Source organism: Trichosurus vulpecula, chromosome 4 (genome assembly GCF_011100635.1).
Source record: "Trichosurus vulpecula isolate mTriVul1 chromosome 4, mTriVul1.pri, whole genome shotgun sequence".
NCBI lineage: Eukaryota > Metazoa > Chordata > Mammalia > Diprotodontia > Phalangeridae > Trichosurus > Trichosurus vulpecula.
Window position 1 is genome coordinate 162,291,620 of NC_050576.1, and position 17,494 is coordinate 162,309,113.

The following is a 17,494-nucleotide window of genomic DNA, read 5'->3' on the forward strand; positions in this document are numbered from 1 at the left end:
AGGGGAGGGAGAGGAGATGGGGGTGACGCCAGGTAGAGAACAAACAGGTTGTCAGAGGGTTGAGTGATCTGGAGCCCAGTGTACCCGAGGGGTCAAGAATGTGTGGGGAGGAGGAGGAAAAGTAAAAGGGAGGAGGGATTGGGGGTGGGGTGGGGTTGTGTCACCTGTCACCTGCTCTGGCTGTCGGAGGACCGGTATAAAGCAGCGGGCTCCTGAACCCGACCCAGCCTTTTGGGCAGAACCTGGCCCAGCCTGCTCAGTGCTCTCCTCCGTTGGTTACCACCATGACCCCGGGCATCCAACCCACCCTGGTCCTTGTATTGTTCCTGGTACCTACAGGTGAGGGCAGGGAAAAAAGAGATTGGGAAGGGGTGGCTTGATTAATATTTTTTATGGCCTCTGGCAGAGTGAGCTAAAAGGGGGAGGGAATCCTGGTTAGAGGGAGAGCTGGTGGGGGGACTCAAAGCTGGGGCCAAAGTGAAGGAAGGAGAAGAAGGGATCATAGGGACCTGGGACTGAAAGGAGGCCCTGCTGGAAGAATAAGGCAGTGAGCAGTGAGGAGTCCTGCTTAGTTTACCTAGAATGTTTCCTGGGGTGAGGGGGAAGGAGAGGTGTGTCAAATATGGAAGTGGGGGGTGGGGCGGGGAGCAGAGCAACAAAGGAAGAAAACTAGAAACAGAAACATGGAGGGAGTTATGGGCCAACAATGGATTCGAGGAAGGTGGAGTATCTGGTGTCTCTGGGCTTTCTCCACCCATCCCGTTCCTAAAATTTCTTTCCTTTACTCTCTGCCTAAATCTCTCTGTTGCTTCTCCCTGATTAGGCTGGGCTCCAGACTAACTTAGTGTCTCTAACTTCTTATAGCTGTCAGCAACAGCACCCTTGGCACAACTACCCACCCTGACCGTGAGGCAGCTACAACAACAGCTCCAGAGACAAACAGCAGCAACAGAGATACAGAAAGTGACAGGATAACAACCATTGCCCTCAGTGCCACAGCTTCATCTAGCACACACAGACCCACAAGTGTTGTTGATGAAACAGAAGTCAATGACCATCACAGTACCATGACCATAGCTCAAACATACAACAGCATATCTACCACATCCACACCCAGTGACCATCACACCTCCACTACATTCCTTAGTTACCACAGCCCAACATCTGCACCCACTGACCATCACACCTCCACCATACCCCTTAGTTACCACAGCCCAACATCTGCACCCACTGACCATCACACCTCCACCATACCCCTTAGTCACTCCAGCACCACATCTACACCTACTGACCATTACACCTCCACTACACCGCTTAGTTACCACAGCCCAACATCTGCACCCACTGACCATCACACCTCCACTACACCCCTTAGTCGCCATAGCACCACATCTGAACCTACTGACCATCACACCTCCACTACACCCCTTAGTCACCACAGCACCACATCTGAACCTACTGACCATCACACCTCCACTACACCCCTTAGTTACCACAGCCCAACATCTGCACCCACTGACCATCACACCTCCACTACACCCCTTAGTCACCACAGCACCACATCTGAACCTACTGACCATCACACCTCCACTACACCCCTTAGTCACCACAGCACCACATCTGAACCCATGGATCATTATACCTCCACTACACCCCTTAGTCACCACAGCCCCACATCTGCATCCACTAACTATCACACCTCCACTACACCTCTTAGTCACCACAACACCACATCTGCATCTACTGACCATCACAGCTCCACTACACCTCTTAGTCACCACACCACATCTGCATCCACTGACCATCACACCTCCACTACACCCACTAGTCACCATAGCACCATAGCTACAAAAAGCACTCCAAACACTATAGCAGCAACTGGTAACCCCACGAATATTTCTTCAACCCTTTACCAAAAAGCCACCCCAACCCCCAACAATAACCATAGCTCCATATCACAACCTGTTACTATCAGCCAAAGCACCTCTCACCTCCCAGTTGTCATTTATGAGAGAGCCGTGTTTTTCCTCTCATTCCGCATCCTCTACAAGGAGTTTAACTCTTCCCTGGAAAATCCCAGCTCTTCCTACTATCAAAACTTGAAGAATTCTGTTAATGATCTGGTAGGTACCATCCTCTCCCCTATAGGTTGGGAAGACTGTTCCCCTAATACCCAAATGGCCATTTTTATCTCTGGCATTCTGGCTGTATTTCTCCCTTCTTCTTTTTCCCCAGTTGTGGCAGACCTACAAAAATGAGGCATTAGTGACCTTTTACCTGCTCCAATTCAGGTACCAGTCTGCAGATATGGGTGCTAGTGGGGGTGGGTGGGTCACCAGCTTGGATATGGGAAAGAGTAGCAATTCCAGGAGGAGGCGGGAAAAATATTCTGAACCAGAAGCTGGAACCTACAGGACTTAGGTGCCAATCTCCCTGTGCCCAGAATGGGCTCTGTGATTACAGACTGTATCTTGGTCTTTCAAGAGGACAGCATCACAACCAGTGAAGTACAGACTCTATTTGTTGAAAATGTGAAGAACAGTAACTTATACAACCTGACTATTTCAGCATCAGATATAACTGGTAAGGTCCCCCCTCCACACACACACACACACACACACACCTCTGCCAGAGTCACTACCCAGGCACTCTCTGGGAACTTGGAGCATTCCCCCAGATAGTCTGCCCCAGAGCCAGGAATCCATTTTTCCAGGTTCTATAGCCTCACAACATGGGTCTCCTAGGACCTAAGTACACAGTCTCCCAGGCACACATTCCCCTTTTGTGGGAGGCGAGCAGGGGTCTTAAAGAAGATTGGGACAAGGTATCTTGGGAGATTCTTTTACATGCCAATTGTCTCTTCTAGTCCGTCAGTGGAATTCTGAAGTCTCATCTACTGATTCTGCTGTGCCTGGCTATGCCATTGCTTTGCTCGTGATAGTCTCCATCCTGCTCGCTTTGGCAATTTTCTATCTTGTTTTCCTGGTAAGTACTTTGTCCAGCCCAGATGTTTAGGTCCTCCCCCCATCTTGGTTCTCTAACCATTACCTACTGTGCCCCTTTGCCTTCATCTCCACCATTCCCAGGGGCTATCTCAGTTCCGCCGGAAACATTGTGGACAGCTGGACATCTTCCCATCCCAGGATTCTTACCATCCCATGAATGAATACCCCCCTTATCATACCCATGGAAGATATATGCCCCCAGGCAACACCAAACGCAGCCCCTATGAAGAGGTGAGGCTATGCCTAGTGAGCACTGGGAAGGCAAGTGCGGCTGGGACCTAAGAAAGGATAAATGGGACATGGGAAAATATTCACTGTGGAGTGGGCATGACAGAGCACAGACATCATAGTGTACTGAGAGGATCTGAAGGGTTTCAAAGAGACACAGAGGAGTGAGCACTGTAGGACACAGGAGCACAGACACTGCTGGATGTAGAGGGCCAGAAGGGTAGTGCTGAGAAAAGGGGTTTGGGAAGCCTTGGGGGTGGATGGGATGGGAAGCATGGAAGAAGGAAGTTCAGGGAGCCAGTGACTACCCCCCTTCCCCTTCATTCCCTCAGGAGGGTGCCAGGGACAGTGGGTGCCCATGGTGCCTGCACCAGCACTTTCACGGCTCAGTAGAGTTGGCACCTATATAGGCAACTGCCTGGGTGCCCATAGGGTAGAGTGGGTGGTGCCTGGTGCCTGGAGTGGGGTACGAGTCCCTCTAGGGCTACAGGGATGGTACTGTGAATAGTGAATTGGCAAATTCTTAGGGGAGAGGGGCAAACATTTTGTTTTTATTTTTGGTTTGTTTTTGGTGGGAAGGCAGTAAAACCAGAGAGGGGTTAGATGGAGGGGGAGAGGGCAATTCCCAGAAAGCCCAGAGGCAGATTTTCCCCACTCCCTCCCCTTTTCCTTTTCTTCTTCAACTCTGGGCTCCAGTCACTGGGTAAATAATTACCACTCTCTACCTTGGGCTAAAACTTTTGGTGGGGGAAGGGAGAATCTTTCCCTATCCCCTTCTGGTTATGTGCCCCACTCCTCGCCTTCCAGCTCATTGTCCTGTCCCTTTCTTTGGGGTGGAGAGAATTAAGGGATCTAGAGATGAGGGTGGGGGTGGGAAGACTAAGGCTAGGAGCTAAGGAGGGGGCTGAGCAGAGGGAAGGGGGAGGGAAAGACGCTGTTTACAGTCGCATGGGGTTGTTGGTGGGGCCCCGGGCAGGTGCTTCTTCTGTGTTAACCCTGTAGGGGAGTCAGCAGGGGACCCTAGAGCCCTCATTCCAGAACTTTGCCACCAAGGGGGATCCAGGGGGCATTATGCCCTTCCCCAACACCTCTTCCCTGCACTCCCTAAAAATTTAACACACCCATATTCCCTCCCCCGTCCAGATCTCTCCAGGAAATGGTAACAACAGCCTCTCTTACGTGAACCCAGTGGCCACTTCTGCAAACCTGTAGAGGGATGGTGCCAGCTTTGTGCCGGGGGCCAAGCACTGCTGAGGGCACTTCGCCCATTTCTTGGCCTCCACCCATTCCCCTCCTGGAAGGGAAAACAAGGAGCTGGAGAGGGGTGACCCAAGGGTTCCTCCTCTGAAGGCTCCTTAGACACAGCCTCGAGCCTCCCAGCCCCCCAATCCGTCTCCAGATAAAGCTGAGACTACGTGCTGCTAACCCACCCTCATGCCCTGTCCTGAGGGACAGTGATGCCTTCTGGCAGATGGAAAACCACGGTGGATTGGGGGTGAGAGAAGAGGAATCTGTATGTGATTCAATAAAACTGATGACCCCCACAAACCTCTTATCTGTCCTTCCTTCCTCTGACCTAGCCCACCCACTAACTATCCTTAAGCCTCAAAGTCTCCAGTGGGCTTTGGGGAGGTAGGGAGAGTTAGCAAGGGAAGGGAGAAGGCTTGATGGTGGGAGGTTGGGCACCAAGGTAAGCATGCTGATGTCTGTGGAGAAGGGGCAATCTGGAGACTAGATCAGCTAGCTCCATCCATCCCCCTCCATTTTACAGACGAAGGAAGTGAAGGTACAAATGTTTGAATGATTTGTGCTAGGTCACAGTTGTAACACTGGGACCATTGACAGTGAGTAGAAGTGTTTGAGGGGAGGGAGCAGGAGCCTGCTGGGGAATTTGGGGGCAGTATTAGGAGGGAAACAAATGTCTTGGCAGGGGGAGGGGCACAATACAAGACAGAAGTGGCTTACCTGAAGGTCAATAAGGAACTTAGAGATAAAGCTAAAGAGACCAAAGAGAGGGGATGAATGTGGAGGGTGTGTTGTGGGGAGGAAGTCAGGGGCTTTGGAATGGGGGAAAAGAGATGTTCGTGTGGGTGAGTGTTTGGCAAAGGACATGAGTCAAGGTGGGTGGCTCCATGGTCTGCCTTAGGTTAGCTGCTTGACCTGCGTCACTGACCTCCTCCCTTGTGTCTTAATTACCTCGTCTATAAAATAAGCAAGTTGGGCCAGACAGTCTCTTGAGGTCCATTTCAGTTCTGACCTTCTGTGTTTTCTATTCCAAGGGCACTGATAGCCCTGGCAGGGGGTGGGGGGATGTCAAGAGTTGGTCGAGCGGGATGCTTTTTAAGATTGGCAATAACACCTAAGACTACCTGCTGGTGTGAAAGGCCTCAGTTTGTCAGAAATCTTGCCTCTCACCCCATTTTTGATGATTCCCAGAAGGAAGGAGGAAACGAAACTGAGAGCCAAAGCTCTGTGTCAGAAGGCCCAATCTTGCCTAACCCCTTCCCTCCACCTCTTCCCTCCTCCCCCCAGCACCAGACGTGCTTGGTCGTGCTGGCTCAGCCCAGATAGGGGTTTCTTCTCACACCGAGGCAGGTGGAGCCCTTGGTTCCCTCCTTCTCCCCGGCACGGTGCCAGTGGGACAGCTCTATTCTTAGCTGGCTTGGTGTTAAGTAAATCCCAGAGCATTGATAACAGTAGCAGAGTCAACAGACCTTCGATAAGAGGGGCTGTGTTAGATCCGGGCACTGGCGCAGTCCCAGTTCCCTCTTTCAAGGCCAGTCCCCTAATTAGTCCCTCCTTGCCTTGTCATGGTCTTCTTCCCTCCCCTCCCCCCATTTGTGGGGGTTTGGGGTCCATCCTTTTCCCCGCTCCCTCTTTCTCCCAACTCTTCTAGGAATGGAGAAGTGGTTCCAGTGCATTAATATCATCTTGGTTGATGGACTACCCCCTGCCCCTGCCTCTTTGATTATATTCCCCAATTGATAGGTGGATAAGGCCTGGGTGCCATTCCCTGGCCAGTCTCGGATGTCCTGTAGCTGGGGTAAGGGCCTCTGCTGGCATCCCATCTGAGATGTCTCCATTTGGAGTGATGGCGCCCTCTGGTGGCCCATCTGTTGCATGGCTCTATATGTGTGGGTAAATATAGACTGTATGTAGGGGTTGGATGGGTTTGCATTTCAACGCTCTGTGTGTTAGGATGGGCTTGCATTGTGTATATATGTATTGAGTGTGCATGAGCACAAGTACCCGCTACATGTCCTCACTGTGCATGCTGTGTGTACCTGTGCATGTATATAAGTGATGATTATATGAGTATAGATGCTGTGTGTATTTGTTACACCCTTAGCTTCTAAGTATCAAGATATTGTAGATATGTCTCCCTTCTCCACCTTGGGGAACTCTAGTAGAGTGAAACCCTTCCCTTGGGCACTAAGCCCAGTGGTTATCCAGCTTCCCATGACTCTGACGTGAAAGTCATTTTTCCATCACTATGAACTATGGAAATGGAGTTTTGAAAGGAATGGCTAGACCTGGGTTGTGTCTGGCATCACCCTTTATTGTTAGAAACTGTGAAAATAACAGCCGTTGGCATAGAACAGAACATTGCCCACCCACAGGGAGCAAAGGACAGGCATGAGAGATGTTGCCCAGCCTAGCCTGCCATGGGATATTGGGCCCTGCCCATCAGGGCCCCTGGGAAGACTTGGTACACTGGCATTGGGGAATGGGGAGGGCAAAACATGCAGAGGGAAAGGAGAGAAGACATGCAGCTGGGGAGCCCCAATTAAACAAGCATGACAGGAAGGGCCCCCAGCTCCTCCTTCCCAGTGGGCACCTACCTGTGGCCCCCTGGGATAGAGTACCTGGGCCCTGCCAGGCTAGAGAAGGTTTTACCAACCTCAAGTTTATGGTGGGGAGGACAGTGTCCAAGGGGCAGGGAAGTTATCAGGGCATCAGTGAGAAATTGGGGGCAGGTGGGTGGGTGGGTAGTCTTCACTGGGAAGTTTCCCCTAGACCTATACCCCTCACTCTAAGCCAGACTAAGAAAATCAGGGTACAGCAGTGAGAAGGAGATATAGTAGGCACAGCGCCCATTCTGGGTAATTTGAGTAAGACGCCCAGGCAGGATGGGCAAGAAAACGTGAGTTTTTCTGGGAATGTGTAAACTTGATAGATCCTATGCCTAGGCCAGGAGATAACTAGAAAAAAGTAGAGGGCAGCCCCAGTTAGGAATGAGAGAGGACATACCCAACCCAGGGAGAGTGAAGGGACCAACATGAAGCCCTAGATGGAAGGGTTACAGGAGGTGGTACCAGGGAGGAACTGGCAGAAATTGGTCAAGGGACAAGGGTAAACTAAGAGAAGACGTGGAAGAAAAGATCCTATGGAAAGGGAGCCAGGGGAGATGCCCAGCTCTGTGGGAGCCTTGGTCAGGGCTTAGGGCTCATGGTGTGGCTTAGATCAGGAATCCAGAAGACTAGGACCCACAGCATCCACCATGTCTGTGGGGCTCAATCCAGCTTGGAGAAACCCCCAATTGTGACTTTCCTCTCGGGCTTGATACCCACTGGCTCTTGAAGTTGGACCGCACCACCCCCAATAAAGCAAAAGGCTGGACATACAGGCCCTGAACAGTCCAGTGGGCACTCGAGCAGCCCACGGAAAGACACCGCATCGAGGAAGGAGACCCGACCCCGTTCATAGTCCAGGCAGATGCCCAGGCGGGGAGGCAGGGGAACCGTGCAGCCAGCCCCAGGCCCATCTCGCCCTGTCAGCCCTGCCCCACCACTACCACCAGCTCCCAGCAGGATCTTGCCCATGCCAATGGTCAGAAAGGCGAAAGGTGGAGATGCCTCTACAGTGGCATCTTCTGCTCCACTGTCATGCCCACTGTCTGGATCGTACCTAGAGGAGGATCCGAAGCAAAAGCTCAGGACAGTATCAGGGATGGAGTATCCTTCCTCCCCTTTTCACCCCCATTATCTCCTCCTACGTTCCCCTCCTTCAAGTCCCCTCTCCCCCTCTTCCCAAAGGATCATACGATTTATAATTGGAAGAGGCCTTAGAAAGCATCTAGCCCAAGTCCCTTGTTTTATAGTTTAAGAAACTTCCCTCAGGGGAGCCAAGATTTAAGCCCAGGGCCCCTTCCCTTTATACTTGTCCCATTCCAGACATTCCTTAGCCTGTTGCCTCTGCCTTGTACCCTCTCCCCACCCCCAAGGTCTGGGTTTCTACATTCCTATGGTGCCAAACTGCTTCGTCCCCTTGTTTGCTCCTCTCTAGCCCTTCTGGGCCCCTGTGCTCTCTCCCACCTCACAACCACCCATATCCCCTTTTGTGGCCTGACCTGGGGCTGACCACATCCGGGGCACCCTGGAAATTCTCCTGCAGTTTGCTTTCTAGCCCAACACCCACTTTGACCAGGTAGGAGGCTGGATCCACAGCACAGGCCCAGTAGCTTCGGCCCTGGGTCACGGCCACATCACCCAGCACGATGTCCACACTCAGATGGCAGCCTGTCAACAGCCTCTCAGCTGCCAGGAGCAGAGGCACCCCCGGTATGCTGCGCACTGCCCGTTGGTCCTTGCTGATGGCCAGCCGCTCTCTGCTAGAACCCCAGCGACCATCCAGGAAGAAGTGCAGAACTGGGGGAGAGTGGGCAAGATCGGAAGAACAGGAGGATGGGGAAAGCAGGAGGAAAGCACAAGGAGGGGACTCAGGGCATCGTCAGTGCCCAGGGGTACAGGCTTTTAGCAAGGCATCAGTCCAAATTCAGGGGGAGCAGAAGGAAGAGGAGTTTCCTCTGGGAGAATGTCCCCTGGATGTCTCCTCATTTCAAGCCAGACTGCTGGAAGTGGAGGAGGGAAGGGACCATAATGGAGTGGTAGGCAAGGTTCTACCGGGCACAATGCCTGAGCTGGATGATTTGGGTGGGATGCTCAAGCAGGGTAGGAAGGGAGAGGAAACCTGGAGGTTTAAGGGGCAGTTGAATGAATTCCTAGGACAGACAGTGGGCCATGAGGGGAAATAGGAATGGGGAGTGGGTATGAAGGTAGAAGGCAAAGGATGGGTATGGGACCCCAGGAATAATTTTATGGAAGAGTACAAAAATCATTACCCCACCCCTGAGCCCCAGACTCCACCCCCACCTCTGCTGTCCTTCATAATGGATATGCTCTCTGAGCCCAATAACTGGTATCCTCTCTCTCTCTGCATATATTCCTCCATGGCTAGAGTCCCTGTGTCCATCCCTTAGTTTCTCATTCATTTCCACCTCCATTTCTTTCCTTATGCCAACACCCACAAGTCCACTCCCTAATGCCTTACCTTTAAAGAACCCTCTGAGATTTACAGAGTCCTTTTAGGGCCCTTAATGTGGCAGGATAGATTAGGTGGCATATGGTAAGACGGGAATTTGTTGGGTTTATTGGTGGTCACATGGGGTGAGGTGTTCAGATCTGTAATTTCACTCCTATCAACCCAGGTTGCCAATTGTTCTGACTCAGACTGCCGTATGGTCTGAGAGCTTCTTCAGGAAGTGACAAATTACCCAGGATCACACGGCCAGCAGGTGTCAGGGGTAAAACTGGGACCCACCTCTTCCTGGGCCTGAGTTTGGCTCTTTCTCCACCACAACCTCACTGTTATTGCCCCCAATTTGCAGAAGGTAAAACTGAGATTCAGATAGTTTCAGTGGCTTGCCCATGGCCATCCAATTGAAATGTAAGATTTAGGACTAGAACCTGAGTAGTCTAGGATGCCCACCCACGGACTGGCTCTTCATTGCTTCCTGTAAAAGTAACTCACACTTACAGAATGCTTTAAGGTTTGCAAAATAGTTTCCTCATGACAATGTGAGATAGGCTGGATAGGGCATTTAACAGATGAGGAAACTGAGGCACAGAGAAGTTAAGTGATTTGCTCAAGATTACACAGCTAGTAAGTGTCAGAGGAAGGCTTGAAACCTAGTTTTCTTCTGTCTCTAAGTTCAAAGCTCTTTGTGTCAGACCAAGCCATCTAGTGTTGTTACTTAGGTACCTGATTACTACTTGGCATTCTTCTCCACTAGGATTTACTTTACTCCCTAAGCACTTGTTCTCTTAGTGCCTATATCTGTCCCAGTCCCAGCCCTTACCCAGCAGCTCACCTGGCGCAGGAGGTGTGTGTAGGTGGACGTCCTCACTGTACTCTCCATAGCCCGCCTTATTGCAGCCTCTGACCCGAAGCACATAGACCGAACCGGGGTCAGGGTTCTCCAGCAGCGCGCTGGTCCCTCTCACCTCTTCTCGCCTCTGCCAGCGGGTGGGGCCTGGGGGATTAGGGACATCTGTGCGTCGGAATTCCACAGTGTAGTGCCAAGCAGGTGGGGAGTGTGGGGGCAGCCGCCAGCAAAGGAAAATCTGGTCGTAGGCAAAGGTGCGCTGGGTGTCGATGACAGGAGCCTCAGGCACTGCGAGAAGAAATAGCAGGTCAGGACACACAAGGGCCTGTGATGGGATGGGGTAAAGGGGAAGGAGAGGGCGGGCAGCGGGAGCCCGGAGGGTGAGTGGAAGTGAGGGGTTGGGGATGCCTGAAGAAGGAAGCTGGGAAATGGAAACACACTGGTACCCAGGCTGGGACAAGCAGGGAGCAAGCATCTGGGAGACTAGAGTAGAGAGGGGTACAAAATATAGGCAGGAAGAGCAAGAGGTCAGGGAGAGATAGATAAGTGGAAGGTAAAAGGGGATAGAGGAAGCACATTATAGCAGGGAGGATGCTAACTAGCCTGGGAGTCAGGGGCAGCCTGGGTGCTCTTTCCAGATTTGCTGCTAACCAGCTGGATAACCTTGGGCAAGTCACTGTGACCTCAATGGGCTTTGGATCCCTCATCGGTAAAATGAAGGGGGTCCTATAAGCCTATAACTGACCTCTAAGGTCTCTCTCAAGTCTAAGTGATGAGTTGGGTGTGGGGGCGGGGAGAAAGGAAGAAGACAAGAAATAGAGGAAGAAAGGAGGAAGAAGGACACAGATCCCTAGAACACAAATCAATAGGGGAATAAGGATGGGAAACAAAAAGATGCCAGAAGGGAGGAGGTAGGGAGCAGAAGTAGAGAAAGGAAAGAGGCCTAGAGACAGGAGAGTGAAAATCAGGGGGAAGGTCAGGAGGACAAAGCTGAGGTGAGTGAAAGGGAAAGGACAAGGAACAAGGAAATACAACGGCAAGGGCAGAGGAGAGAGTGTAGGAAAGTCAAATGGTCAGAACACAAGAGGGACGACCCAAAGGTCATGTTAGGAAAACCAGAGAGGTGGGGAAATGAGGAGAGCTCTGTGAAGGGGCAGGGTAGGACAGAGGGCCCAGCGGGGGGCAGGGCCCCCGGGGCAGGGGCCAGTGACTTGCCTGGGGTGCTCCGGAGCAGACTCCGCCGTGGCCACAGCCTATAAACAAAGAGAGGGAGAAGCAGCGCTGAGCGGAGCTCAATGGAGCCAGGGTCGGGGGCTGAGCAGGGGCTGGGCGCTGGGGAGGCTGAGGGCAGGGCAGGGAGGGAGCTCTCTGAGGTGGACACTGCCCCCCGGGCCCGCTGCCAGGAAGAGGGAGGAGAAGGTGAGGGAGATGGGAGAGGGGACAGGGTCTGGCCACCTCATTACCTCTTAGGAAGCTGAGCTCAGTCAGCAGCTTCATCTCGCGCCCCACATCCAGCTGACAATGGCGGAAGGAGGAGCTGGTAGCTGGACGGAAGTTCTGAAGGGCCTCTGTTGCCCGGGCGATCCTAGAGAAGTGGGTAGGTGATGGTGGTCAGCAGAGACATTACTCATCCTGCACCCTGGTGCTGGAACTGGCTCCCTGGGATCTCATATTTGACTCTGGTTCTAGCACTGTATTTGGGAGCCCATCCCCCCCCTCAAGCCTCGGTCCTGCTTTATAACATTCCTCGGAGCATCCAAATAATCCCTGGATGCTCAAATCACCAGCTCCACCCTTTGGCATGAACATGGCCATCAGCTCTGCCACTTGTCTACGCGAGAGCTTCACCTATTTAGAGCATTTCTTCCTTCTTTCTCCTTTCCCATTGCCTCCACACTACTACCTTGTTCTTAGCCCTGCCCTTTTCTGGGGAAGGGTTTCCTAGTATGGTGCCCAGTGGGTACCTGTGGTGTAGCTGCTTGGCAGCCTGTACAAAGCAAGGCTGGTCGGTCTCTTTGAGGACCTCTTGAGCATAGCCCACTAGTCCTGAGCCATCCAACAGGCTCCGGTGCTCCTGGAGCTGGGCCCCAAGTCGTGCTAGCCGTTCCTGCTGGCAATCATCGATGGCCTGCAGCAGTGTTGCCCGCTTCTCCTCCAGCACTGCACCCAGCCCCCGCACCAGCTGAGCCACTTCCTCCTTTGCTTGCTGACCACTCACCTGCCCAAGGGAAGAAAAGGGCACAGGGAACATGATTCTCCATTTTTCTTCCACTGGTCCCTTTACCAACTTTCTGGATGCCTAGCATCACTGCTAATCCCTGAAGTATCTCCACTAATACTCTCTCCACCTTCAGAAGTAAAGGGACAAGACTCATGACCCTAGTGGTAGACCCTTGTTCAGTCATGCTGAACACTTTGTATTTGTGTCAACCTTGCTGGATGCCCACATCACTGCCCATTCCCCTGGGCATCCAAACAAACAATTTGGCAGAAAGCATTAATGCTACAGCTACTTGGTAGTTATGCCAACTTCCTGGGCATCTGCGCCAACCTTTTGGGGCTGAATGTTAAGCCTTGGGGTATTTATGCTACTTCCCTTTGGGGCTCTCCCTACAATGACTGTCCCTATTTGCACTTTTCCACTCACTAGAGTTCATGTCAACCTTGCCAGAAGCACCAAAGTACCCAACAACCTTCACTTACTTATCCCCTCAGACATCTCCAAGGCACCCCAAAGTTACCTTCTTTCAGAACTATCAGAACTCTCTAACGTTTCAGGCAGCCCTACCCACCCTGCCCTGGCACCATGCCTGCTCCGTGCCCTCCCTCACCTCTGTGTGCCTCACTGTCTCCTCCAGCTCACAGATCTGGGTTTGTACAGTGTCCTGATTTCCCAAAATATATGTCAGGCTCTTTGTCAGTTTCTCCTGAGAAGGAAGAGAGAAGTGGGCATTATGCCCAGGCACAGGAGGAGATTTTGCCCTGGTGGTAAGAAAGATCAGATTGGTGTGGCACAGAGTGATTATGGGGTGGGGCAGAGAGAGGGGAAGAGGAGGAGGCCAAGGAATAAAGACAGGACAAAAAGGCTCCTCACCTTTAGAGCTTGATAGGCACTGAGCACGGGTGTAATCTTATGCCCACTGTGGGTGCGCCGAACCCGGCAGAGCTGGCACACTAGCCGCTGGCATGTCTTGCAGTAGTGAGAGACTTCTTCTTTGTGGTCCGGGCACATCAGACCCTGCAGAGAAAATCAAGGCAAAGATATTAAGAAATCCTTCTTAATCTTCTGGATGCTGGTATTTAGGTGCAGAGGTAACATCTTGTCCTGGGGGGAAGGGTGGGGCTGCACCACACTGCTAGATTACAACAGCCTTAGGTAGCACTACAGTGAGACAGTTTTTTTTAGGTGCAAGGGGGCATCTAAAATAAGGAGCATTATTCTGGGTAGTAATTGGTGCCCTTAAAGTAAGGGACATTATTCTGGGCACTACTAAATTGCTTGTCCAGTCTCTTGCATGAGTATGTCACCAATACTTTGTCAGTGGCAAAGATTCAATTCTGTGTGTCTCTGTGTGCGCATGCATGTATTTTAAGGTAAATATCTAGCATCTTGCAGATTGTGTGATGATTCTCTGCGTTCTAAAAGATCTGGCTGCCCACATATTCAGGGTCCCTGGTAGCATGGAAGCACTGTACTGGAGCTAACATAATGCTATACAGAACTTCCCTCTCCCCCAGCTCCTTAAGCCTCTGCAGAGGTACCCAGAGGTCTGGCTGGCAGGGCCTGCTCACCTTGGGGCGGAAAGTGAGGGTGGGCAGAGTGGGTTCATGCTGGGCCTTCTGAGTGCCCCAGGGGTGGTAGAGCTTGAAGCACTCGTTGCAGAAGGTGGCACGACACTCGGTACAGCCTTTGGTGGCCTCCAGAGGTGGGGGTTTACAAAGCTGGCACAAGATGGCACCACCCACACTCACACTCTGACGGTACCGCTCCACAACCCGCTCTAGGGTCAAGTTACGGAAGAGGCCATTCAGGCCCCGCTCACCCAGCTCCACATCACCCTGGCATGCTGGGCATGGGAACATCACAATCTGGGGGTGCAAGGCTCCCCGTTTCCGGCCAGGGTATGTTCCAAAACCTGAAGGAGAGCATGAGGAGGGAGATAGAAAGAAGGGAAAGGTGGTGTGTGTCAATTCCAGTCCTCATACCACAGCTGGTGCCACAGCTGGGACACAGATTTATTCCCTAAACAGGTGCCATGTCATCAGCAGAAACAGAAATCTCACTAGACAAGGAGACTCAGAAAAGGCACCTTCCTCTTACCTCCCTTTCCCACCCCCCCATTTCCTAGGCAGACAACCCCTTCACTCCCCCATAATTCTTGGTCTATGGTCTTCTGTGATTACCACTGCCCCCAACCTTTCCCACCTGGATTCAGTATCCCCACCTGACTTGAGCAGCCTGTCCAGGCGGTCTGCTTTGGGGAGGGTCCTACGGCCAAGGCGGGGACTTCGGGTGGAAGGGGTGGAGGCAGGTGAGGTGGGCTCAGAGCTGGGATCCCCAGTGTGGCTCCCATAACCCTGCTGACCGAGCACTTCCCTGGCACAGGCCTGGCATACATTGTGGGCACAGGGCAGCACCAGTGGCTGCTTGTACATCTCCTGGCAGACAGGGCACAGCAGTTCCCTCTCCATGTTCTTCATGCTTGTCTGCAGGGATGAGGGAGGAGGGGGAAGAAAGGGAAGAAGGGCTGTCAGGGGCTGTCAGATACATGTTATTATGGTTTTTTTATTGGGGTTTTTTTTGCCTCATTTTGGACCCTTTGGATAAAAATGAAGGCGTAGATAATTGGAATTTTGGATGAGGTTGGAATGGCTGGGTCAGGGTCTCCCAGAGAAAAAGGCAAGAAAGGAAAGAGCCCTCTCTTCTTATCCAACCACCTACCTCTGGGCTCCCAAGCTAGTAACTGATCTGACATTCCTTCCCCATCCTGACATACTGTCTCCCCCTGCCTCAGTTTCCCTCCAGCAATGGATCAGCATTGGGAGACATGTGGGCGGTGCTAGGGTTTTCCCCTATTCACATGCCCTCCCCTTCCCTAGTTCTGCTGCAACCCAGCCGCATTTCTACCCCCCACCCCCCACTCACCTGGCCCGCCGCCCCCACTCCCCTCGCCAAAGCACGGACATTTAGTTCAAGGACACAGTCCCTTAGACTGCACGGATTCCAGGCCCATTTCTCTCTAGCGTTCCGCCAGCAGCTGCTCCCTCTCTCTGTCCCCGTCCCTTCAAAAGGCTCCATCTCCTGTCTTCATCCTCCCTGACCCTGCAGCGTTTTCAGACCTCCGAACCAATCCGCCCGCTAGCTTCGATCGCCCCTCTATGCGATTCACCTCCCATCGTCGCCATCCCACTATACCGCTTTCTGCCCCGCCTCCCATCCTCTCCAGCACAGCATCCCTAGCTGCCCCCCAAGGGAACTGGGGGTAACGAGTGCCCCGCCCCCTCCCCCTCCCCACCGGAAGTAGCCTCTCCCTTTTTCAGTAGTGGTGGGGGCCCCCCAGCTGTCCCCTCCCTCACGTTCCCCTCCCCAACCTCACCTTGTTCCCTCTCCTAGCAGCCATCCCGGCCAGGGGCGCAGCTGACACAAAGGAGGGAGGGAAGGAGGTGGGGGGGGGAGCCGGGTTGGCACCGCCCCTGGGAGCGCCGGGCACGGGGTTGCCATGACAACCCAGGGCTCGGAGGCACACGGGGGTGGGGGTGAGAGTAGGGGTGAGGGGCAGCGGGGGTGACATGCGGTGGGCTCAGGGGAGAGGTAGAAATGGAGCTTTACACCTCGAGGGGAATCACTTCTAGTAGCCTCTCCGGTTCTCCAAGCACACAGTCCCCTGAGAGCATCACTAGTCCCCTCTGACATCCCTCCATCCCTCTTGCCAAGCCCCTCTCCATAGCTACCCCAAACCCGAAAGACCTAGACAAGTCCCCATAAGACTTATGCCTTAAGCCGCCCCTTTCCCCCACCTCGACATCTGGCGAGCCTCCCCACCAGCTGTTCACAGCTTCCCCAAGTCCCATCGCTTAGATGCTTTATCCCATTGCAACCTAAAGCCCCCTGTTAACAGCTTCCCTCCCCGCGTGCCTCCTCGTACCTTCTTTTCCCTATCCTCCTTCACACCTGCCCCCAGCTTCCCACCCCAGCACCTCTCTCCTCTTAGCCTCGGGGCTGCAGTCCGGCATCCGCACCTCCAAAAGATCCTCCCCTCCACCTGTTCGGTGGCTATCGCCAACTCGAGGCCCCTGACTCTTGCCCCTTGGCCCCTAGCCCATGACCACTTCACCCCCGCTCCCCGCCAGCTCCCCACTTTCCCCCATCCATCCCCAACTCACGCTGATGCGGACCAGCGCATCCATGATGGAAGTGAAGGTCTGCATATCCTCACCCTCAGCCATGGCTCTCTGGGTGCTCACTGCCCACCCACCCCCAATTTTTCCCCCCTCCACCAGTGCCTGATGTGTCCGATCCCGGCTTCGCCTATGAGCCCCCCTAGCTTAATGCAGGAGTCGGGGTGGGGTAGGGGGGTGGGGGAGGGAGTATTGACGGGGGGGGGGGCTTGGGGTGGGGCACCACTGCGCATGCTCCAGGGACCTGCTTCGAACGGCGCCTGTGGTTGAGCGGGGGCGGGGGGGCGCAGAGAGCAGAGAAGGTGCGGAAGGTGGTGTGGGGGGTGGAGGAAAGGGAGTGGAAGGATGGGACTCTCCCCCAATGTTGTGCCCTGGGAGGGGGAGGGTAACCTAGAAAGAGGGGAGGCGTAGATTTGTGGAGACTGTTCTTCCTATGCTGTCACCTGCTCCTTGGAGCACCTTTGCTCTTGTCAAATCGTTGCGTGGTGTGTGTGTGCAGCTGGACATAGCCCCCATCCCCCAACCCCCACCATCCAGGATTACCGGACTAGAGGCAGGTGGACACCATTCAGGAAGGGGGGGAAGGTCGGGGACATGGGGGTCTGGAGGGAGGGGAGACCTGGAACTTGGAGTTAGCTGTGCAACAAGCATCGGGGAGGGGGCATTACGGGTAGGGGTGGACATATGGGCACGGGGA

At 53.4% G+C, this 17,494-nt stretch overlaps 2 protein-coding genes across 2 annotated transcripts; one reads left to right on the forward strand and one right to left on the reverse strand.

The window, feature by feature from the left end:
• Positions 1-284: 284 nt before the first annotated feature.
• On the forward strand, positions 285-4,637 carry MUC1 (mucin 1, cell surface associated). Its single transcript, XM_036757313.1, has 8 exons — positions 285-339; positions 865-1,618; positions 1,787-2,123; positions 2,236-2,291; positions 2,444-2,583; positions 2,867-2,985; positions 3,087-3,236; positions 4,377-4,637. The coding sequence occupies exons 1-8, from the start codon at positions 285-287 to the stop codon at positions 4,443-4,445; spliced, it is 1,680 nt and encodes a 559-aa protein (XP_036613208.1). The 3' UTR covers positions 4,446-4,637.
• Positions 4,638-7,258: 2,621 nt separating this feature from the next.
• TRIM46 (tripartite motif containing 46) lies at positions 7,259-16,845 on the reverse strand. The gene is made up of 10 exons (XM_036756395.1): positions 16,783-16,845; positions 14,844-15,105; positions 14,191-14,534; positions 13,493-13,636; positions 13,230-13,325; positions 12,363-12,616; positions 11,862-11,983; positions 10,384-10,686; positions 8,584-8,881; positions 7,259-8,141 (listed from the first exon to the last, which is right to left on the reverse strand). The coding sequence occupies exons 1-10, from the start codon at positions 16,843-16,845 to the stop codon at positions 7,748-7,750; spliced, it is 2,280 nt and encodes a 759-aa protein (XP_036612290.1). The 3' UTR covers positions 7,259-7,747.
• Positions 16,846-17,494: the final 649 nt, after the last annotated feature.